The sequence below is a fragment of the Pelophylax lessonae genome (genome assembly GCF_965119305.1).
Source record: "Pelophylax lessonae genome assembly, chromosome: 10".
NCBI lineage: Eukaryota > Metazoa > Chordata > Amphibia > Anura > Ranidae > Pelophylax > Pelophylax lessonae.
The window spans coordinates 21,768,054-21,788,745 of record NC_138777.1 but is presented as its reverse complement, the minus strand read 5'-3'; the positions used below and the strand labels follow the sequence as shown (position 1 = coordinate 21,788,745).

The window sequence follows — 20,692 nt, the reverse complement described above, 5'->3', positions numbered from 1 at the left end:
GCGATCGTTCGCCGGGAAGGGAGAAAGGCGGGCGGCTAATATAAACAAGCCGTCTGTCATTCTCCCCTGTGTAAAAATGGAGATCAGACGGTTCTACTATGTTGGACCGTTGATCTCTGTTCTTACACTAGTAGCCATGTCCAATCACACGCCCCTAGGACACACTTAACCCCTCCCTCTCCAATACAGTTAACCCCTTCCCTGCCAGTGTCATTTTTACAGTAACAGTGCATATGTATTGCACTGATTACTGCAGTAATGTCACTGGTAACCCCAAAAGTGTCGAAAATGTCAGTCAAGGGTCCGATCTGTCCGCCTCAATGTCGCAGTCCCGCAAAAAAAATTGCAGATCGCCGCCATTACTCGTTAAAAAAAAAAACACCAAAAATTACAAAAATCTTTCCCTTTGTTAGTAAACGCGATAACTTCAAAATACGCTTTTTGCGACTTTTTTTTACCAAACATATGTAGCATAAAACAAATTGGCCGAAAATGTTAAAAAATTTTTGATTTTTACATTTTTTTGGGGGAATTTCATATAAAAAAATGTGAAAAATATTGTTATTTTTGCAAAATTGACGCTCTTTTTTTGTTTATAGCGCATGATCAAAAAATTGCACAGGTTATCAAATACCACCAAAAGAATGCTCTGTTTGTGTGAAAAAAAGGACGTCAAATTCGTTTAGGTACAGCGTCGCGCAACCGCGCAATTGTCTGTTAAAATCACGCAGTAAAAAATCGCAAAAAACCCCCTGGTCAGGAAGGGGGTAAAATCTTCTGGGGCTTAAGTGGTTAAAAATATATATATATTTTTTTTTACTATTTTGAGCCAGTTATACTTTCATAATAAAGCAAAATTAAGCAATATCCATTACTATTTACCACCTAATTTTTACAAGCACAATTTTTCTTAAAAAAAAAAATAGTTAGGATACAATAAGTAGTTGTGATGATTTGTACAGATTTACTAACACATGTTAAAGATGCAAAACTGTGATCAGGCATTGAGATTTGTTTTACCGTCCATCATAAAGGGGTTAAAAAAAGAACTGAAAAATAAAAAAAAATGTGATCTTCATGAACGTCATATAAACACATAATTAAATACATATATGAACACTGCTAGTGCAATCCATAAAAAAAAAAAAAAAAAAAAAATTCTCTTCTCTGCCAGTGTATGATGAGGGGGTGATATAGGTACATTTTTGGCGAGGGTATCAGGCGCAGTATTTTCGCTGCTTTCCTGTTAAAAAGGAAAGAAGACAAATATGTTAATTATAACACATCATTCAAACAATAAAGTGAATTTTTGATTACATTTAAATTCTCCATAAAAAATAGAGGGATCTGTGGGTGGAATAGTATGTGTGACAGCCCTGTACAGTAAATACAATTCATCATCTGATGCTTCCCCTGTAATACGGAACTTGTACGGGCGCACACTTGGCGGCTGCAGCAGTCGCTGTTCTGGTACAGCGTGTGCCAGATTCTGAGTGTGAATAATTCATCCCGGCAGCTCTGCAGTGAACACCCGCTACGTAGTAGCACGCAGCGTGCCCTGCATTATTCATAGCGCAGATCGCTGGCTGGGCAAATATGCTAATTATCCAGATTGTCAATAAACACCAGAAATGATTATATTCCGCTTATGACAATGAAATATTGATGGTGCTGGCTGTGAAGGAGAATGTTCCTATGAAGAGCCTGGAAGGAGGTGTTCTATGTATTGTGTCTCAGAGGATCCATGACTATGTATTTATTTATTGTATTGTGTAATCTATGGATGTGATCAGTGTTATGTCAACAGACTCACCATCACATCCTATGTTCTACAAACAATGGAAAGAATGTCATAAGAAACAGAGGAAGTACCCAGAGCAATCATCACCTTATCCGGTGTACTGCCGAAAACTCCAACTTGCCGAAATCTCCAACGATGTTATTGGAATAATTGGAGATTTCGACCACTTGGTGTTTTTAGAGAACATTGGCAGCCTTTACCCTCCGGTAGATGCTATAATTAGTGCAGATTATTAGTCCGCCTGCTAGTTGTCGCCGCCCTGGAGGCGGCCATATTTTTGGTTAAATGGGGGTGAAATAAATTAGGTGAGAGTGTTTACAGGTGTTAATGTCACAATTATTGCTTTGGGCTTGATTTAACTCTATTAGGTGATTCAGTGAATTTCATATTCTTAAAATACAATTGTGCTCCAATGCATAAATGTCATTAAAAAATCTTTAAAAAACACGTGATAAAATTTATATCTAAAGTGCTCGGTGCTTCCAGTGGTGTATCTCCTTAAAATAAACAAAAATCCAACAGAATGCTGACAGATATGTGATTATTAAAGGTCTGCATAAACTCTTTTTATTCAAGAAAAAGAAATACACTTACAATTTTCGTTCTTGTTTTCAGCATAAACCTGCTTGAACAGTGCTATGGGAACACCGTCCCGTCCGACACGTCACTTCCGGTTATTTGGGTACCTCCAAATAACTTCCAAATGTTCCCATAGCGCTGTTCAAGCAGGTTTATGCTGAGAACAAGAACGAAAATTGTAAGTGCATTACTTTTTCTTGAATAAAAAGAGTTTATAATACTGCACCGTGATGGCCCTTTCTATTTAATGAGCCCCTGAGGTGGAGGTATCAATTAAAGAGCCCGCATTGCAAGGAACCCTATGTAAGGAGCCCCAGAGATACACCAGTGATCGGGAATACACACAGGATCCCCTAGGAAGGACCCAGGAACCATAAGAGACCACGCTAGAGAAAAGGCATATAAAACAGGCGTTTTACCCATTTATTTGAGTTGAGAATTTAGCGCACCTAGAAGTGGCACAAGGTGGAGGAAACAAGTCACACCATTCACTTTCACAAATGCACCTTTGAATTGTCTTTATTTGGATTGAAAATACACCCCCCTTTTTTTTTGGACATTTTTTTTGGACATTTATTTATGCAGACCTTTAATAATCACATATCTGTCAGCATTTTGTTGGATTTTTGTTTATTTTAAGGAGATACACCACTGGAAGCACCGAGCACTTTAGATATAAATTTTATCACGTTTTTTTAAAGATTTTTTAATGACATTTATGCATTGGAGCACAATTGTATTTTAAGAATATGAAATTCACTGAATCACCTAATAGAGTTAAATCAAGCCCAAAGCAATAATTGTGACATTAACACCTGTAAACACTCTCACCTAATTTATTTCACCCTTGAAGCGCACCATCACCCCCATTTAACCATTTGTTATACTATTTTGTAGCATCAGTAATTGTGGTGCAGCATTAAGGAGAAAATAATTTCCAGGATAGCGCAGGAACCATATATACATACATATTTTTGGTTACTAGCGGGTGGACTAACAATCTCTACTAATTATAGCATCTACCGGAGTGTATAGGCTGCCGGTGTTGTGTGAAAACACCAAGTGGTTGAAATCTCAAATTATTCCTGGTATACACTCACCGGAAATAACGTCGTTGGAGATCTTGGCAAGTTGGAGTTTTCAGCAGAACACCAGTATAGGCTTTGGAAAGCATTAATAAAATGACAGAGGTGACTCCACCAATACATAATATATGAGAAAACCTGCTGCAGTCCAGAGAGCAAAGTGATCTATCTATCTATCTATCTATCTATCTATCTATCTATCTATCTATCTATCTATCTATCTATCTATCTATCTATCTATCTATCTATCTATCTATCTATCTATCTGTCTATCTGTCTATCTGTCTATCTGTCTATCTGTCTGTCTGTCTGTCTGTCTGTCTGTCTGTCTGTCTGTCTGTCTGTCCTTTTTATTCATCCTAACCCTATCCAGTCTCCAATCCTATCCTCTCTTATATTATCCTACTTTTTATATTTATCTATCCATCCTGCCACCCATTATCTGCTTGTCTATCTATAATATCTCACAAAAGTAAGTACACCCTTCACATTTTTGTAAATATTTTATTATATCTTTTCATGTGAAAACACTGAAGAAATGACACTTTGCTACAATGTAAAGTAGTGAGTGTACAGCTTGTATAACAGTGTAAATTTACTGTCCCCTCAAAATAACTCAACACACAGCCATTAATGTCTAAACCGCTGGCAACAAAAGTGAGTGCACCCCTAGGTGAAAATGTCCAAATTGGGCCCAATTAGCCATTTTCCCTCCCCAGGGTCATGTGACTCCTTAGTGTTATAAGGTCTCAGGTGTGTTAAATTTGGTGTTATCGCTCTCACTCTCTCATACTGGTTACTGGAAGTTCAACATGGCACTTCATGGCAAAGAACCCTCTGAGGATCTGAAAAAAAGAATTGTTGCTCTACATAAAGATGGCCTAGGCTATAAGAAGATTGTCAAGACCCTGAAACTGAGCTGCAGCACGTTGTCCAAAACCATACAGTGGTTTAACAGGACTGGTTCCACTCAGAACAGGCCTTGCTATGGTCCACCAAAGAGGTTGGGTGCACGTGATCAGTGTCATATCCAGAGGTTGTCTTTGGGAAATAGATGTATGAGTGCTGCCAGCATTGCTGCAGAGGTTGAAGGGGGGGGTCAGCCTGTCAGTGCTCAGAACATACGTTGCATACTGCATCAAATTGGTCTGCATGGCTGTCGTCCCAGAAGGAAGCCTCTTCTAAAGATGATGCACAAGAAAGCCCGCAAACAGTTTGCTGAAGACAAGCAGACTAAGGACATGGCTTACTGGAACCATCTCCTGTGGTCTGATGAGACCAAGATAAACTTATTTGGTTCAGATGTTGTCAAGCGTGTGTGGTGGCAACCAGGTGGGGAGTACAAAGACAAGTGTGTCTTGCCTACAGTCAAGCATGGTGGTGGGAGTGTCATGGTCTGGGGCTGCATGAGTGCTGCCGGCACTGGGGAGCTACAGTTCATTGAGGGAACCATGAATGCCAACATGTACTGTGACATACTGAAGCAGAGCATGATCCCCTCCCTTCAGAGACTGGGCTGCAGGACAGTATTCCAACATGATAACGACCCCAAACACTCCTCCAAGACGACCACTGCCTTGCTAAAGAAGCTGAGGGTAAAGGTGATGGACTGGCCAAGCATGTCTCCAGACCTAAACCCTATTGAGCATCTGTGGGGCAATCTCAAACAGAAGGGGGAGGAGCACAAGGTCTCTAACATTCACCAGCTCCGTGATGTTGTCATGGAGGAGTGGAAGAGGACTCCAGTGGCAACCTGTGAAGCTCTGCTGAACTCCATGCCCAAAAGGGTTAAGGCAGTGCTGGAAAATAATGGTGGCCACACAAAATATTAACACTTTGGGCCCAATTTGGTCATTTTCATTTAGGGGTGTACTCACATTAATGGCTGTGTTTAATTTTGAGGGGACAGCAAATTTACACTGTTATACAAGCTGTACACTCACTACTTTACATTGTAGCAAAGTGTCATTTCTTCAGTGTTGTCACATGAAAAGATAGAATAAAATATTTACAAAAATGTGAGGGGTGTACTCACTTTTGTGAGATACTGTATATATCTATCTGTCATCCACCTGTCTATCGATCTACTACCCATCTGTCTACTTATTTATCTATCCTTGATCTGTGTAGCTTATTCCTCCCATACTATCTTTTTATCTATCTATCTATCTATCTATCTATCTATCTATCTATCTATCTATCTATCTATCTATCTATCTATCTATCTATCTATCTATCTATCTATCTATCTATCTATCTATCTATCTATCTATCTATCTATCTATCTATCTATCCTTTATCTATCTAATTCATCCTATACTATCTATCTATCTATCTATCTATCTATCTATCTATCTATCTATCTATCTATCTATCTATCTATCTATCTATCTATCTATCCTTTATCTATCTAATTCATCCTATACTATCTATCTATCTATCTATCTATCTATCTATCTATCTATCTATCTATCTATCTATCTATCTATCTATCTATCTATCTATCTATCTATCTATCTATCTATCTATCTATCTATCTATCTATCTATCTATCTATCTATCTATCTGTCCTTTATCTATCTAATTCATCCTATACTATCCAATATATATCTATCCACACGTCTGTCTGTCTGTCTATCTATCTAGGTAAATGGATAAACGCTAAACGATGTCTGCTGCGGACTTTGCATGACAACTCATCTATATATTGACTGGCATTGTACCAGCACGGGGCACGGCTCTGCAATGTGCTTTCTGCTGAGACAAGCAGGACAAAGTACAGAAAATCCCTGGTGACATTTAACAGCAGGCAATGTGCCGCAGTTTATATCCGAAGCAACAGCAGCATCGCCTGTATCCCCCAGCACATACATCACAATGTTCTTTCACAATGCTGTGCAGCCATTAAAGTGTTGTTGAAATTTACACCAGAGAATCCCTACAGTACATGTCAGCATTATCCAATCATAATATTGTTCTGAGTACAGAGTATTTCTTTCTATTCCCCAAGCTGCCGAGAACCCTCATGTGACCTGTAACCTAGGCAAGAGATCACATGGTCTTTGACAAGCTGGATCATTGTTTCACACCATTGGGGACTGCATTGAGTCAATTGTTTTTAAACAGATTTATTTAGAAGATTTGCAGTAGAATACCAGGGTGAGCAGGATACACCTTCTTGCCTCTCCACCTTGTCCAATCAGAGAAGACTTTGCATTGATTCAGAAAATGCACAGCATTCTCTGAATGGCGCCCACGCCAAGAAGTTGACTTCTTGCATTCACAATGCTGCAGGGCAACCACTTGGCACAGAACCTGGAAGCTAGTGTAGATCACAGGAGTAGCCTTGTCTACTTCAGAGATTTCCAGCTTCCAGGGGCTTCAGCCAGGTATGTCATATACAGTATCTCACAAAAGTGAGTACACCCCTCACATTTTTGTAAATATTTTATTCTATCTTTTCAGGTGACAACACTGAAGAAATGACACTTTGCTACAATGTAAAGTAGTGAGTGTACAGCTTGTATAACAGTGTAAATTTGCTGTCCCCTCAAAATAACTCAACACACAACCATTAATGTCTAAACCGCTGGCAACAAAAGTGTGTACACCCCTAAGTGAAAATGTCCAAATTTGGCCCAATTAGCCATTTTCCTCAAATGGAAGGTGGAGGAGCGCAAGGTCTCTAACATCCACCAGCTCTTTGATTTTGTCATGGAGAAGTGGAAGAGGAGTCCAGTGGCAACCTGTGAAGCTCTGTTAAGCTCCATGCCCAAGGGGGATAAGGCAGTGCTGGAAAATAATGGCGGCCACACAAAATATTGACACTTTGGGCCCAATTTGGACATTTTCACTTAAGGGTGTACTCACTTTTGTTGCCAGTGGTTTAGACATTAATGGCTGTGTGTTGAGTTATTTTGAGGGGACAGCAAATTTACACAGTTATACAAGCTGTACACTCACTACTTTACATTGTAGCAAAGCGTCATTTCTTCAGTGTTGTCACATAAAAAGATATTATAAAATATTTACAAAAATGTGAGGGGTGTACTCACTTTTCTGAGATACTGTACATAGTTACTCTGGCCCAAGCTGGATCAATGTAACTATGTATAAAAATATCTATACCTGGAATTTAGCTTTAAAACAATGTGCATGGGGCAGCTGCTCCTCCTGGATGCCCATCTATCCCCCCCTGTCCTGCCTTGTACCCTAGAGTAGTGTTGACTTACCGGCTTCAGCCCCAGATGTTCACTGCAGATCACCATCACAAAGAAGAGCAAGGCGGCAAATATTCTTTATTCTTACCTCCTGTGGAAAAGTCTACACAAGCTGAGGGAGAAGGGACCGGGTAGACCATGTGGTATCAGTGTTGCCAGCATTTTTACTGCCAGCCAGTAAAAAACTGGTATTTTTCTCCTGCCAGTGACAGGAAAAGGTTGGCAGTAAAAGATATGGCTGTGGCGCTTGGCTCAGAACTGCGCATGTGCAGAGACTATCTGAGTGCCTGCTGCAGTGTGTTCAGGCGGCTCTGGCGGGGGGGGGGTCTGGCGGAGGCAGAGGCGGTGCCTGAGCGTATCGTCTGATGTCATAATGCAAGTGAGCCGAGTGGGTGGGGTCTCGTGTGCAGGTCTGTGGGACGGGAGCCCGGCAAGGCGGGAGCAGGACTGTCAGTGCTGTTTGGACTGGAGTGGACTGAAAGGACCAACCGGCATGGAGAGAGACCGTCACTGTGACTCAGGAGGTGTCATCATCGTCTGTACTGCTGCACACTGCTGTCAGTGTAACTGTGAGAGTCAATTTCATGTGTGTGTGCGCCCATTCTAATTTCTTGCTCTCCTGAATCCTGTCCCTGGGCTACTCACTTACTACATCGAAAAGAAAATAAGAAACATGTTTTTTTGCCTTAATATCTATTTTAAATCACATTGCTTATTGCCTATTGTACTTGTTTGTAGCCTAAATACTAAAAATTGCACTTAAAACTGTAATTTTGTAACTTTTGGAAATGCCAGTAAAAACTTGGCTGTGCCAGGAAATTTTGGAAGTCGTGTCAGTAAATTTAAATCTGGTAGGTGGGCAACACGTTGTGGTATTGGCATGTGACATCACCAATGACATAGCCATAAGTGCAGCTGGGCTTTACTCACGTATACCAGTAAAAGCAAGGCCATGGGCTCAATCAGGGGTGTATCTACTACAGGGAGCATTTTTCAGGGGGCTGGCGCTGCCCCCAGGGCCCAGGAATCAGAGCCATCATAACACACAGGGCATCCATGGGCACTGCCCCAGGTGTATGGGGGGGGTGCAGTACCCCCCATCCTAGCAGAGGGAATCACATGTAGACAGAATAGGTATTCAGTGTGGTGGGTAACCAATCTTTTGTGTGGCTTTTGCTGCAGCAGCCGAAAGCTGGAATCTCCTCCTCCCTTCTGCTGACTTTCAGCTGCTGCAGCGAAAGCCACACAGAAGATCGGTTACCCACCACACTGAATACCCACTTGATTGGGGGAATTTAAAAAGGAGACGGTGGTGGCGGCGGCGATGGTGGCGGTGGCAGCGGGTAAATGGTGGCCAGCAGACCTAAGGATATTATGAAGAGAGTGGCTTGTCTCTGTCCACAGAGGTGAGCTCAGCAAGCTGTCCCTGTCTTGCATCTGAGTTTTATCATCTGTGTATTCACCTGTATTCGTTTGGCGGTGGTAAAACTGCGGGTACCAGAATGCCCAACGCCGGGGTTTCTTTTCAGGGGTAGATCTGGGTGTTGGTTGCTGTTGATTGGGTGTTGTGGTTAGCAGACAAGTGTCATTGGCCCCCCTCCCCCAGTCCTCTGTATGGAGAGTGTCCCCTGTGTGCAGCGCTCTGGTAATTTTTTGGTGTATAGGTGTGGAAGTGATTTAAAGCAGAACTTCATCCAAAAGGGGAAGCTCCGCTTCCCCCCCCCCCCCCTGCCATATTTGGAATGTCTTTTTTTGGGGGGAGGATCGGGTACCACTTCTGCTTCACCTGCCTAGGCGTTGGTAGTAGAAGTTTTGCCCCCCACCTCTCTTTGCAGCCTCTTGGGATGTATCACAGGTCCTAGGAGGCTGCAGGACACATGAGCAGTGGGCAGATGGCTGCATACTAGCACATTATGATAGACTTATCTGAGAACGAAGCTCTCCAGCACCGCAATGTTACCGTTGAGACGGCTGACGTCTTCCTCCTGGGTTCGCGACCTCCGGGCTACTTAAGTGGCCGGGGGCGCGATGACGTCACTCCCTTGCATGCATTCGAGAGCCAGAGTTTACGGCATGGACTCTGAAGGTCCGGCACTGTAAGCTGGACCTTTAGAGCTCATGTGCCGGTGATGTCTTCGGCTGTATGCACTCTGAATATCTCCTAAACTCTGCAAGTTTAGGAGATATTCACAGTACCTACAGGTAAGTCTTTTTATAGGCTTACCTGTAGGTAAAAGTGGTGTAACAGAGATTACTACCACTTTAAACTTAATTTTTTATAAACCTCTATAGAGTTCTACCGCATAAATAAAAGCCATCTAAAATTACTTGGGGGGGAGAGCACTGTGGCAGGCTAGCGGGGGGGCTGATACCATGTTTCTCTGCACCAGGTGACACCAACACCACCAGAGACCCCACATAGTCACCTGAGACCCCCACATAGCCATCAGAGATCCCACATAACCACTAGAGAGCCCGCATAGCCACCGGAGACTTCAAATAGCCATGTGAGAAGGAAGGGGTGAGATAAATTTATATGGGGAAGGGGCACCAAATTTTAGTCTTGCCTAGGGAAACACAAAACCAAAATACACCACTGGGGTCAATCCAGGGGAGGGAGTAGTCTAGCAGTGAGCCAAGGCCCCAGAACTTAGCAGCTCCCTGAAGCACATGGTTCCCCTTCCTCCAGGGGAAAAATCTTTTAGCTCAGGCCCCTGGCTTTTTAACTTCCTCCCACCCACCATCTAGGAAAACCTTCCCATGCATTGACAGGAGCATGCTAAAAGCCCAGCCTGAGCATTTGAAATTCCCGCCCTGAACTCTGGAACATTCTCAACAAGAGGAATCAATCAAATTCTAGCTTGAACAGACCACAGCAACAGATCACAGCACCTCTAGGTTACATAGCAAGCCACACTAAATTTACCTTGCATCCTTAGCCTAGGGGGGGCGCAACATCAGCTATGTCCATGAAATATGATGCATGGGTCCCCAATCACTCAGATGTGAGGGGGCACTTACATTTAGATAACGTCCTTGAAACAGTCCTAACGCGTCCTGTATTCTCTGCTATGTTTTGCAGATTGATAATAAGCTTTGCAATGGCACAGACAACGAATGTGTATCTCCCACATCTAAATTGGCCAAGATGGACACTCTCAAGGTAAGTAACTCTCATGAGCCTATATAGCTTTAAAGGTCAATACCAGGCAACACGTCAAAGCAATCATTGCTGTGCAGCAAACATAGGGGGACGTGTGTCAAATCTTATATGAAAAATATATGATATGTTGAATTACTTGTGCTTATGGATAAGACAATTTCAATAAACAAGCAGCTAGCATAAACTGTTGGAGACAATTAACAAAAGTTTAAAAATAAAATGCAGCGCTTCTAAATACACAAAATTCCTTCAAAGTGATCCATATAAATCTAAGGAGAGCATCCCCTCCCCCCCCCCCCCCCCCCGGTGTATATCAAGGGTTCTTCTATGAGTGGTAAACAGATCCTCCACCAACACCACAGCAGACTGGGACCTCTTACCCTCAGAAATGGACCACCAAGCTATAAGTGGTCTAACAAAGCTCAATCCTCCATCTGGTACAGTCAGGGTTCCCTCTAGACAGCACAAGATTGTAGTCCAGTCCTTATGTCCCCTCTAGAATCGTCACTCCAAAGGCCAGAGCACTATACATGTGTGTCAAAATTAGAACAGAAACCGCCTTGTGGTGTAGTATTTAAGCCCCTGATAACGTCTAATTATGACAAAACGCATTGGGCCTGGACACGTGTTGTGACTGTGCATGAGGACCGCGGCCATCTTGTTGGTTGGAAACTTAGATTGGATGTTAAAGCAGTGTTCCATTAGTTTTTGTGTTTATTAAAAGTCAGAATCTACAAAAAGTGTAGCTGCTGACTTTTAATAAACACACACTCACTGTCCTACGGCCGCCCCAACCCTTGGATTCTCTTCTCTGCCTCTCCCCAGCGCCGGCATCACAAGCGTGGGCATCCGGCTATGACAGCTTGCGGCTTCACAGCTGTGTGCGCACTGAGCATGCGCGAGTCTTGCTGCACCTCTTTAATTGCCGGGCAGTCTTCTGGGACCTGTGACACTTCCCAGAATATTGCGGGGGGGGGGGGGGGGGGAGAGAAGAACCTTTGCCCGGGGTGCTGCGGCGCTCTGACTGGAAGTCAGAGCTGGGTAATTCTTAAAACTAGGTACCCACTCCCCTCCAAAAAAAAAAAAATGATGTGCCAAATATGGCATGTAAGGAGGGGAGGAGTCCTTCAAGCGGAACTTCCACTCTTGGGTGGAACTCTGCTTAAATGACATGCTCTAATTGTTCATACAGCTTGTGAGTATATTGTAAATGTTTTAATAAATATTTTAAAGCTTGTGTGCAGTCACATCAGGCATCCAGGCTTCATCCAAAGGCCCCGTTCACACAGGGGCAATCCGACTTCGTGGGGCGACCTCCGAGGTCGCGGTGTGAGCAGCGCGCCGCGACCTCGGAGCGGCCGCCACGGACTTCATAACATTGACCAGGTCGCCTCACAGGTCGCCTTAGTGTGAACGGGGACTAAGCGTTTCGTTGTAATTTAGACGTCATCAGGGGCATAAAACTACACCATGAGGCTGTTTCTGTTCTACTTTTGACACACATGAATGGCGCTCTAGCCTTTGGAGTGAGGAAAACAGATTTCATCTCCAAATACAGGAAGGTTTCTTCACCGTAAGAGCTGTGAAAATGTGGAATAGACTCCCTCCAGAGGTGGTTCCTGGCCAGCTCACTAGATTGCTTTAAAAAAGGCCTGGATTCTTTCCTAGGTGTATATAATTAAACTGGATACTAATATTTATAAGTAAAGTTGATCCAGGGAATATTCGATTGCCTCTCGGGGGATCAGGAAGGAATTTTTTTCCCCTGCTGTAGCAAATTTGATCATGCTTTGCTGGGTTTTTTTTGCCTTCCTCTGGATCAACTGCGGGTATAGGATTGTGTATATGGGATTGTATGGTTGGGTTTTCTTTACTGGTTTGTTTTTGTTTTGTATTGGTTGAGCCAGATGGACTTGTGTCTTTTTCAACCTGACTAACTATGGTTCTACAGGGGACGTCAGTATTGGACTACAGTCTTATGCTGTCTAGTGGGAACCTGACCATACCAGGTGGAGGGCTGAGCGTTGTTAGACCACTTATAGCTTTGTGGTCCATTTCTGAGAGTAATGTTGGCCATACACTAGCTGAAAAATTGTTCGAAAATCTGTAATTTGGTCCGTTCGATCGTTTTTCATCCAGTTAATGGGCACAAATAGAAAATCGGTTCGATCGTTTTTCATCCAGTTAATGGGCACAAATAGAAAATCGGTTAGATCGTTTTTCATCCAGTTAATGGGCACAAATAGAAATCGGTTCGATCGTTTTTCATCCAGTTAATGGGCACAAATAGAAAATCGGTTTTACCTTTTCAGAGCCGAAAAATCGAAGGAACAGTTTGGAAAATTCTGCCGAACGAACGGTAAATTGAAAGGTTAATGTGTTTCTCGCCTGAACTGTTTGCACCGGGCATATGTGACAAAATGAAGGAAAAACTGATTCATTTATGTCCATATCGATTTATCATTCGAAATTCGGTCATTACATTATGGTACGATTGTCTGCTCTCACAGCCGATTTTTCGTTTTTCGAAAATTAGTTTGAATGATTTTTGGGCTAGTGTATAGCCAGCTTAAGAGGCCCAGTGTGCTGTGGTGTTGGTGGAGGATTGGTTTACCACTCATAGAAGAACTCTTGATATACACCAGGGGTGCTATCCTTTATCCTTGGATATACAGTAATAGCTTGGATTGAGAGTAACTTGGTTTGAGAGCGTTTTGTAATACAAGCAAACATTTTTTATAGATTTTGACCTAAATAAATAAGTGATGCCTTGATATACAAGTAACATCATATCACAACTGAGTATAAAAGAGAAAAGAGGTGCTTCTAAGTGTAGCAATATAGTTACATTTATTGAAGGTACAATATATAGCAACTTACATGGTTGATGATTAAAACAGGCACATCTAAGTATGCAGGCATCTGGGGTAAAGCTGTCCACATAGACCATCCTCCGCACTCAACGTCATCCCTTCCACGCTGCGCTTAAAGCCTCTCTTTCAGATCGCTCTACTGCAGGGTAGTCTTCCCAGTCACGACTTCAGACTAACGACGGTCTATGTGGACAGCTTTCCCCCCGGATTCCTGCATATTTAAATGTGCCTGTTTTAATCATCAACCATGTTAGTTGTTAAATATTGCACCTTCATTAAATGTAACCATATTGCTACACTTAGAGGCGCCTCTATTCTCTTTTATACTCTGTAGCTCCTGCTGGATTTTGCTTCTAATCTCCTTGTCGAGGCTCTCATTTGTGGATGGACATTTTATGGTTACACAACCTATCACATTGCTATAATCTTTTTATTTGGACTTGAATAATTGAATAATTGACTGTGGAATGAATCATCTATTATTCTTATGGGGAAATTTTCTTTGATACAAAAGTGCTTTGGATTACAAGCATGTTTCCAGAACGAATTATGCTCACAACCCAAGGTTTTACTGTATATGGATCACTTTGAAGGCTTTTTTGGGTTTAGAAGCGCTGCATTTTATTTTTTCATATGATATGCTAAACCCTGGGTGCTAAGTTTTAGAAAGATTTGTTGAAAATAAAAATCTCCTTTTAAGTAGAATTCTATTGATGTATCGGTCAGCTGTAGACCCACAGAGTTGAGCTTGTTGAGTGTTCTGGTTAAAAGCTACTTTAAGTAGGTTACTGATAACTGTCTGGAATCCACGAGAGAGCGGGTTTGTATCTCAATGTAATCGGCATATCGCGGACTGAGAGCTAAGAACTCTTGCTGTGGGAGGCTAATAGGGTCACGGCCCCATACCTGCTTGTAGAAGATGAAAAATCTGCAGATAATTACATTTCTTACACTTTCATTTGGAACTGCTGAGTGTTAATCTGCACTCAGCCTATATAAAGAAACTTGTTATTGTTGTGTGCGGAACACGGCGTAATGATTTCCCTGATTCGGTTTACATAGAAACAGGCTAAATGCTTCAGATATACACAAAGACACTCAATGAAAAGACCAGGTTCCAATAATGTTTTTTCCACATTTGTCAAGGCTTTTCGGTCGCAGTTTGCCCCGGTGTTAGAAACATTTTCATCAGATTTGCGTTATATACAGTATATGTGTATATATATATATATATATATATATATATATATATATATATATATATATATATACACATACATATATATATATATATATATATATATATATATATATATATATACATATTAACATATATATATATATATATATATATATATATATATATATATATATATACATATATATACATATATATATATATATATATATATATATATATAGATAGATAGATAGATAGATAGATAGATAGATAGATAGATAGATAGATAGAGATAATATATATATAGTTATATAGTGCGTGCAAATATATATATTTATATATATATATATATATATATATATATATATATATATATATATATATATATATATATACACATATATATATGTAGATAGATAGATAGATAGATCTATATATATATATATATATATATATATATATATACATATATATGTATTGGGACGCCTGTCTTTACACACACATGAACTTTAATGGCATCCCAGTCTTAGTCTGTAGGGTTCAATATTGAGTTGGCCCACCCTTTGCAGCTATAACAGCTTCAGCTCTTCAGGGAAGGCTGTCCACAAGGTTTAGGAGTGTGTCTATGGGAATGTTTGACCATTCCTCCAGAAGCGCATTTATAAGGTCAGGCACTGATGTTGGACAAGAAGGCCTGGCTCGCAGTCTCCGCTCTAATTCATCCCAAAGGTGTTCTATTAGGTTGAGGTCAGAACTCAGTGCAGGCCAGTTAAGTTCCCCCTCCCCAAACTCGCTCATCCATGTCTTTATGGACCTTGCTTTGTGCACTGGTCATGTTGGAACAGGAAGGGGACGTCCCCAAACTGTTCCCACAAAGCTGTGAGCATGAAATTGTCCAAAATGTCTTGGTATGCTGGCGTCTTAAGAGTTCCCTTCACTGGAACTAAGGGGCCAAGCCCAACCCCTGAAAAACAATCCCACACCATAATCACCCCTCCACCAAATGATTTGGACCAGTGCACAAAGCAAGGTTCAAAAAGACATAGATGAGTGAGTTTGGGGTGGAGGAATTTGACTGGCCTGCACAGAGTCCTGACCTTAACCCCATAGCAGAGACTGCGTCAAGCCTTCACATCCAACTATCCAGCCCTCAAACACCATTCCTCCCACTGGTACAAAGCACTATTCTTCTACTGACACCAATGTTGAGGCACTATTCCTCATGCTGACACCAATGATGGGGCACTATTCCTCCCACTGATACCAATGATGGGGAACTATTCCTCTCACTGACACCAATGATGGGGCACTATTCCTCCCACTGGCACCAATGATGGGGCACTATTGCTCCCACTGACACCAATGATGGGGCACTATTCATCCCACTAACACCAATGAAGGGGCACTATTCCTCCCACTGGCATCAATGATGGGGCACTATTGCTCCCACTGATACCAATGATGGGGCACTATTACTCCCACTAACACCAATGGAGGGGCACTATTCCTCCCACTGACACCAATGATGGGGCACTATTCCTCCCACTGAAACCAATGATGGGGCACTATTACTCCCACTAACACCAATGAAGGGGCACTATTCCTCCCACTGACACCAATGATGGGGCACTATTCCTCCCACTGAAACCAATGATGGGGCACTATTGCTCCCACTGATACCAATGATTAAGCTCTATTCCTTCCAATCAAATCAATATTAGGGAATAACTCCTCCTACTGTTATAAATGATAGAACACTGTTCCTCCCACTGACACCAATGATGGGCACTATTCCTCCCACTGACACCAATGATGGGGAACTATTCCTCTCACTGACACCAATGATGGGGCACTATTACTCCCACTGACACCAATGATGGGGCACTATTCCTCCCACTGACACCAATGTTGAGGCACTATTCCTCATACTGACACCAATGATGGGGCACTATTCCTCCCACTGACACCAATGATGGGGCCCTATTGCTCCCACTGATACCAATGATGAAGCACTATTCCTCCCACTGACACCAATGATGGGGCACTATTGCTCCCACTGACACCAATGATGGGGCACTATTCCTCCCACTGACACCAATGATGGGGCACTATTCCTCCCACTGACACAAAGGATGGGGCACTACTCCTTTCACTGACACCAATAAAGAGTCACTTATCCTCTTACTTTTTAATTTTTAATTACTCTCATTGACCACCGAGCGTGAGGCATTGCTTACTCCCACTGACATTGGGATATTTTCGACTCCCACTGGCCACAGTCCAGCTCCCCTAAAGTCTGAAGGACAGTAAACTGGCCCTTAGTTTAGAAAGTTTGAAGTCCCCTGGGTAAAAGAAGTGAGTTAGTGCCCTTCACTTATCCCTGTCTGCTCTGTTCTGATCAGTCATGGAGTACAGACAAAGTTTTACAGGGTATGATGGAACCACTTTGTCACCAAAACTACTAGAAGGCAAAACCAGATGTAGTACAAATCAGACAGCAGGTCAGGCATTAGGTCAGGCAGGAGGTCAGGCAGAAGGTCAGGCAGAAGGTCAGGCAGAAGGTCACGCATGAGGTCAGGCTGGAGGTCAGGTAGCAGTTTAGGCATGAGGTCAGGCTGGAGGTCAGGCATGAGGTCAGGCTAGAGGTCAGGCATGAGGTCAGGCTGGAGGTCAGGTAGTAGTTTAGGCATGAGGTCAGGCAGGAGTTCAGGTAGCAGGTCAGGCAGGAGGTCAGGCTGGGGGTCAGGCTGGAGGTCAGCGAGGGTGTCAGGCTGGAGGTCAGGCTGGAGGTCATGCAGGAGGTCAGAGAAGAGGTCAGGGACGGTGGCAAGCAAACGAAAGCTGAAAACAAACAGCAGGTCTGGGCAGATAGTAGGAAAAAAAACTGAATAAGTGGGTAGTTCAAGTCATAACAAAAATCAATCAGAAACACAGAGTAGTCAGAAAAACTGCACCCAACGATCGATCGGACACAGGCTGAATGTACTGAAGTCCATTTAAGCACTTCTGATTGAAGCTACAAGTGTGCAGCAGCGTGACCTGACCTGCAGTGCTGATTCATAACCAGCAGGTGGCAAAGACTCAAGGCTTAAAGCAGGGATCTCCAAACCACGGCCCGCCTGTTGCGGAACTACATGTCCCATGAGGCATTGTAAAACTCTGACATTCACAGACATGACTAGGCATGATGGGATTTGTAGTTCCTGAACAACTGGAGGGCCATAGTTTGGAGACCTCTGGCTTAAAGTGTTACTAAACCCACAACAGTACAATCAGTCTGTATATGCAGTACAGCATGCTTGTTATACTCACTGTGGAACCTAAGGGGTTAATCCTCTGCGTTGTGTATAAAGGCTGTTTGATCCTGTCTTCTCTGATCCTCCTCTTCTTTAACTGACTCCAACCAATCTCGTCCTATAACAGAGCATTAGGAGTCAGGCTGCACATGCTTAGTTTGTATTGCTTGAAAGTTTTTCTTTTTTTTCTCGGGAGGGTGCATGTGATCAGCACAGGGCCAATCAGCACTGTCCAGTCAGAAGATCAGGGGAGAATGAAAACTCCTCCTAAAAGCTTTACTAGGACCTGATAGAAGTCACAAGACTGCTATATACTGCTGATGAGAAAAGGTATTTAGCAGTTTATATTTACTGATATAATTGCATTTCCATGTTCTGTGTGCTGTGGGAGACCAGATATAGTGACTGCAGGATCCTGGGGGGACCAGATATAGTGACTGCAGGCTCCTGGGTTTAGTAACACTTTAATATTCTAAAGAGATGGTCTCAAAAGGAGAAGCTACTACCGTGTGTTCATTCTAGATAACTTAGATGTAAACCCCATTCATGAAATCCGACCTGGGCACATATATCTGTAGTGTTTACCTATCTCTCTCCGAAGCCCTAAGCCCCGTGTCTTTCTGCTGTTCCATTCCTCTGTTATCAGCATGATAACTTCTGACAAGTTCTCCCACACAGGAGATAAAAGCAGATGGAAATTTATGTTGGGGAAGCAACTTAGAGACAGATACGCAGAGAGCTTGTCTATTCACAGCACAGCTCTGCAAGTTTCTTAATTTCTCTGCCTATGTGGATGGGGGTGTGTGCCTTTCCTCCAATCAGCTCACACACAGTGTATGCCAAGACTCCCCTCCCACTGCTGAAAGAGGAAGAAACATCTCTAACACGATGTGCGCATTCTAAAGAATAAAGAAATCTGAAGACAGCAGATATACAGGTAAAATGTATGTAGGGAGGTTTGTCTCATCTCTGAAAAGCCAGCTTCATGGGTACCCCACGTAATACATTTTTATTAGTAGAAGATAGATTCAATATAAATAATGAAAACATATAAGACATTAGTATTAGTTTATAAAAGCTTTTGTAGCACTGCCCCCCTAGGGACTGCTGGATATTGACTCTGTGGGAAGGGTAGATAAGTAGATGAAGTTCCTGAATCCCTCCTTGCTCCTGTTGGCTCTTCACAGAAATAAACAGTCTAGGGATGTTGGTTTTGTTTGTTGTTTATTTTATAATTGGGATAGGAGAAGGGAATAGTGGGATACTCCAATAGAACTATTCACATAGATGAGGACTTCTACCTTCAGATCTTCTTTATTACTTAGGAACGGCCAGGCCAGGCCACCTTGCCACAAGTGTAGATGGGATTAAGTCTCTTGCTCTCTTCACTCTCTCACAAGATGTCTCACTAGCATCCCCTTTCAGCTGACACCTGTCCACTGACTATCCTAGGAGCAGGTGTGGCCCCCCTCAGGTCAGGCCCCTTGACACAAGTTCCTGTACTCACGATACTGCATAAACAGGTCCTCCAGTGTCTCCCCTCTCAGTCAGCTTCCCTGGACCTCTGGGTTCAGCTCTTCTCGACCACTTCTCCGGCCCTCAAAATGACCTCCTGAGGCCGCATGGCACCTCTACAGAGGAGGAGGACTCCACTCCCCAAACGAAAGACCTAGAGCACATGTGCTCCTGGCTTTTATACAGTATCCCAACATGCACCAAGGTGACCTGCCCTCTGCCAATCATCAGGGCTGTATCAAAAGCCCATGCACCCATTCGTCAGGTTTCCTCCGACTGTCCAACATGCCTCCCTATTGGACCAGCATGAAACACACTTCAGACTGAATGAATTGCACACTAAACACAATGAGCAGACCTCACTAACAGATCCTGCTCCCTGATAGGCAGAAAACAATATAGATGTACCTACAGCTCCTCTCTTAACAGACAGAGCTCAAAACTTTACTCTCTCACTACCACCTACCTAGGAGGGTGCTACACTTTTAAACTTCTAAAAACGTAAAAGCACAGTTGACCCAAAGACTGCTAATCAATTATCTATCCTGCAACTCAAGGCGGATAAAAGTGAGCCCCCATTTTGGTGTAAAACAGTTTGTGAGATTGCAGGAGTATCTATATACAAAGCATATTGATCTCATCTGTGAGGTGAGCAGGTTTTCCAGCCGGAGGTGGTGTGCACTTTTTGGTGTCATTAAGTGATTGAAGAACATACACACATTTTTAGCAGAAGAACACTGCAATGGATCACTCTTTATATTGCATTTTTTTTCTTTCTTTTTTTTTACACATGGACTTTTTTTTGGGGGGGTATTTTTATGTATCGTTGATTTAAAAGGACTTTAAAGACACACACATTTTTAGAAGAACACTGCAATGGATCACTCTTTATATTGCTTTTTTTTTCACACATGGACTTTGTTTTTGGGGGGTAGTTTTATGTATTGTTCATTTAAAGGGACTTTATATTGCATTTTTCT

At 42.5% G+C, this 20,692-nt stretch overlaps 1 protein-coding gene across 3 annotated transcripts in view; it reads left to right on the top strand.

Annotated features, from left to right (window-relative positions):
• Positions 1–20,692, top strand: part of OSBPL5 (oxysterol binding protein like 5) — a 210,302-nt gene that overhangs the window by 108,969 nt on the left and 80,641 nt on the right. For all 3 annotated transcript variants that reach the window (XM_082270305.1, XM_082270306.1, XM_082270304.1), the window contains exon 4: positions 10,768–10,848. In XM_082270305.1, coding sequence (XP_082126431.1) covers positions 10,768–10,848 — 81 coding nt within the window. The remainder of the gene's footprint in view (positions 1–10,767; positions 10,849–20,692) is intronic.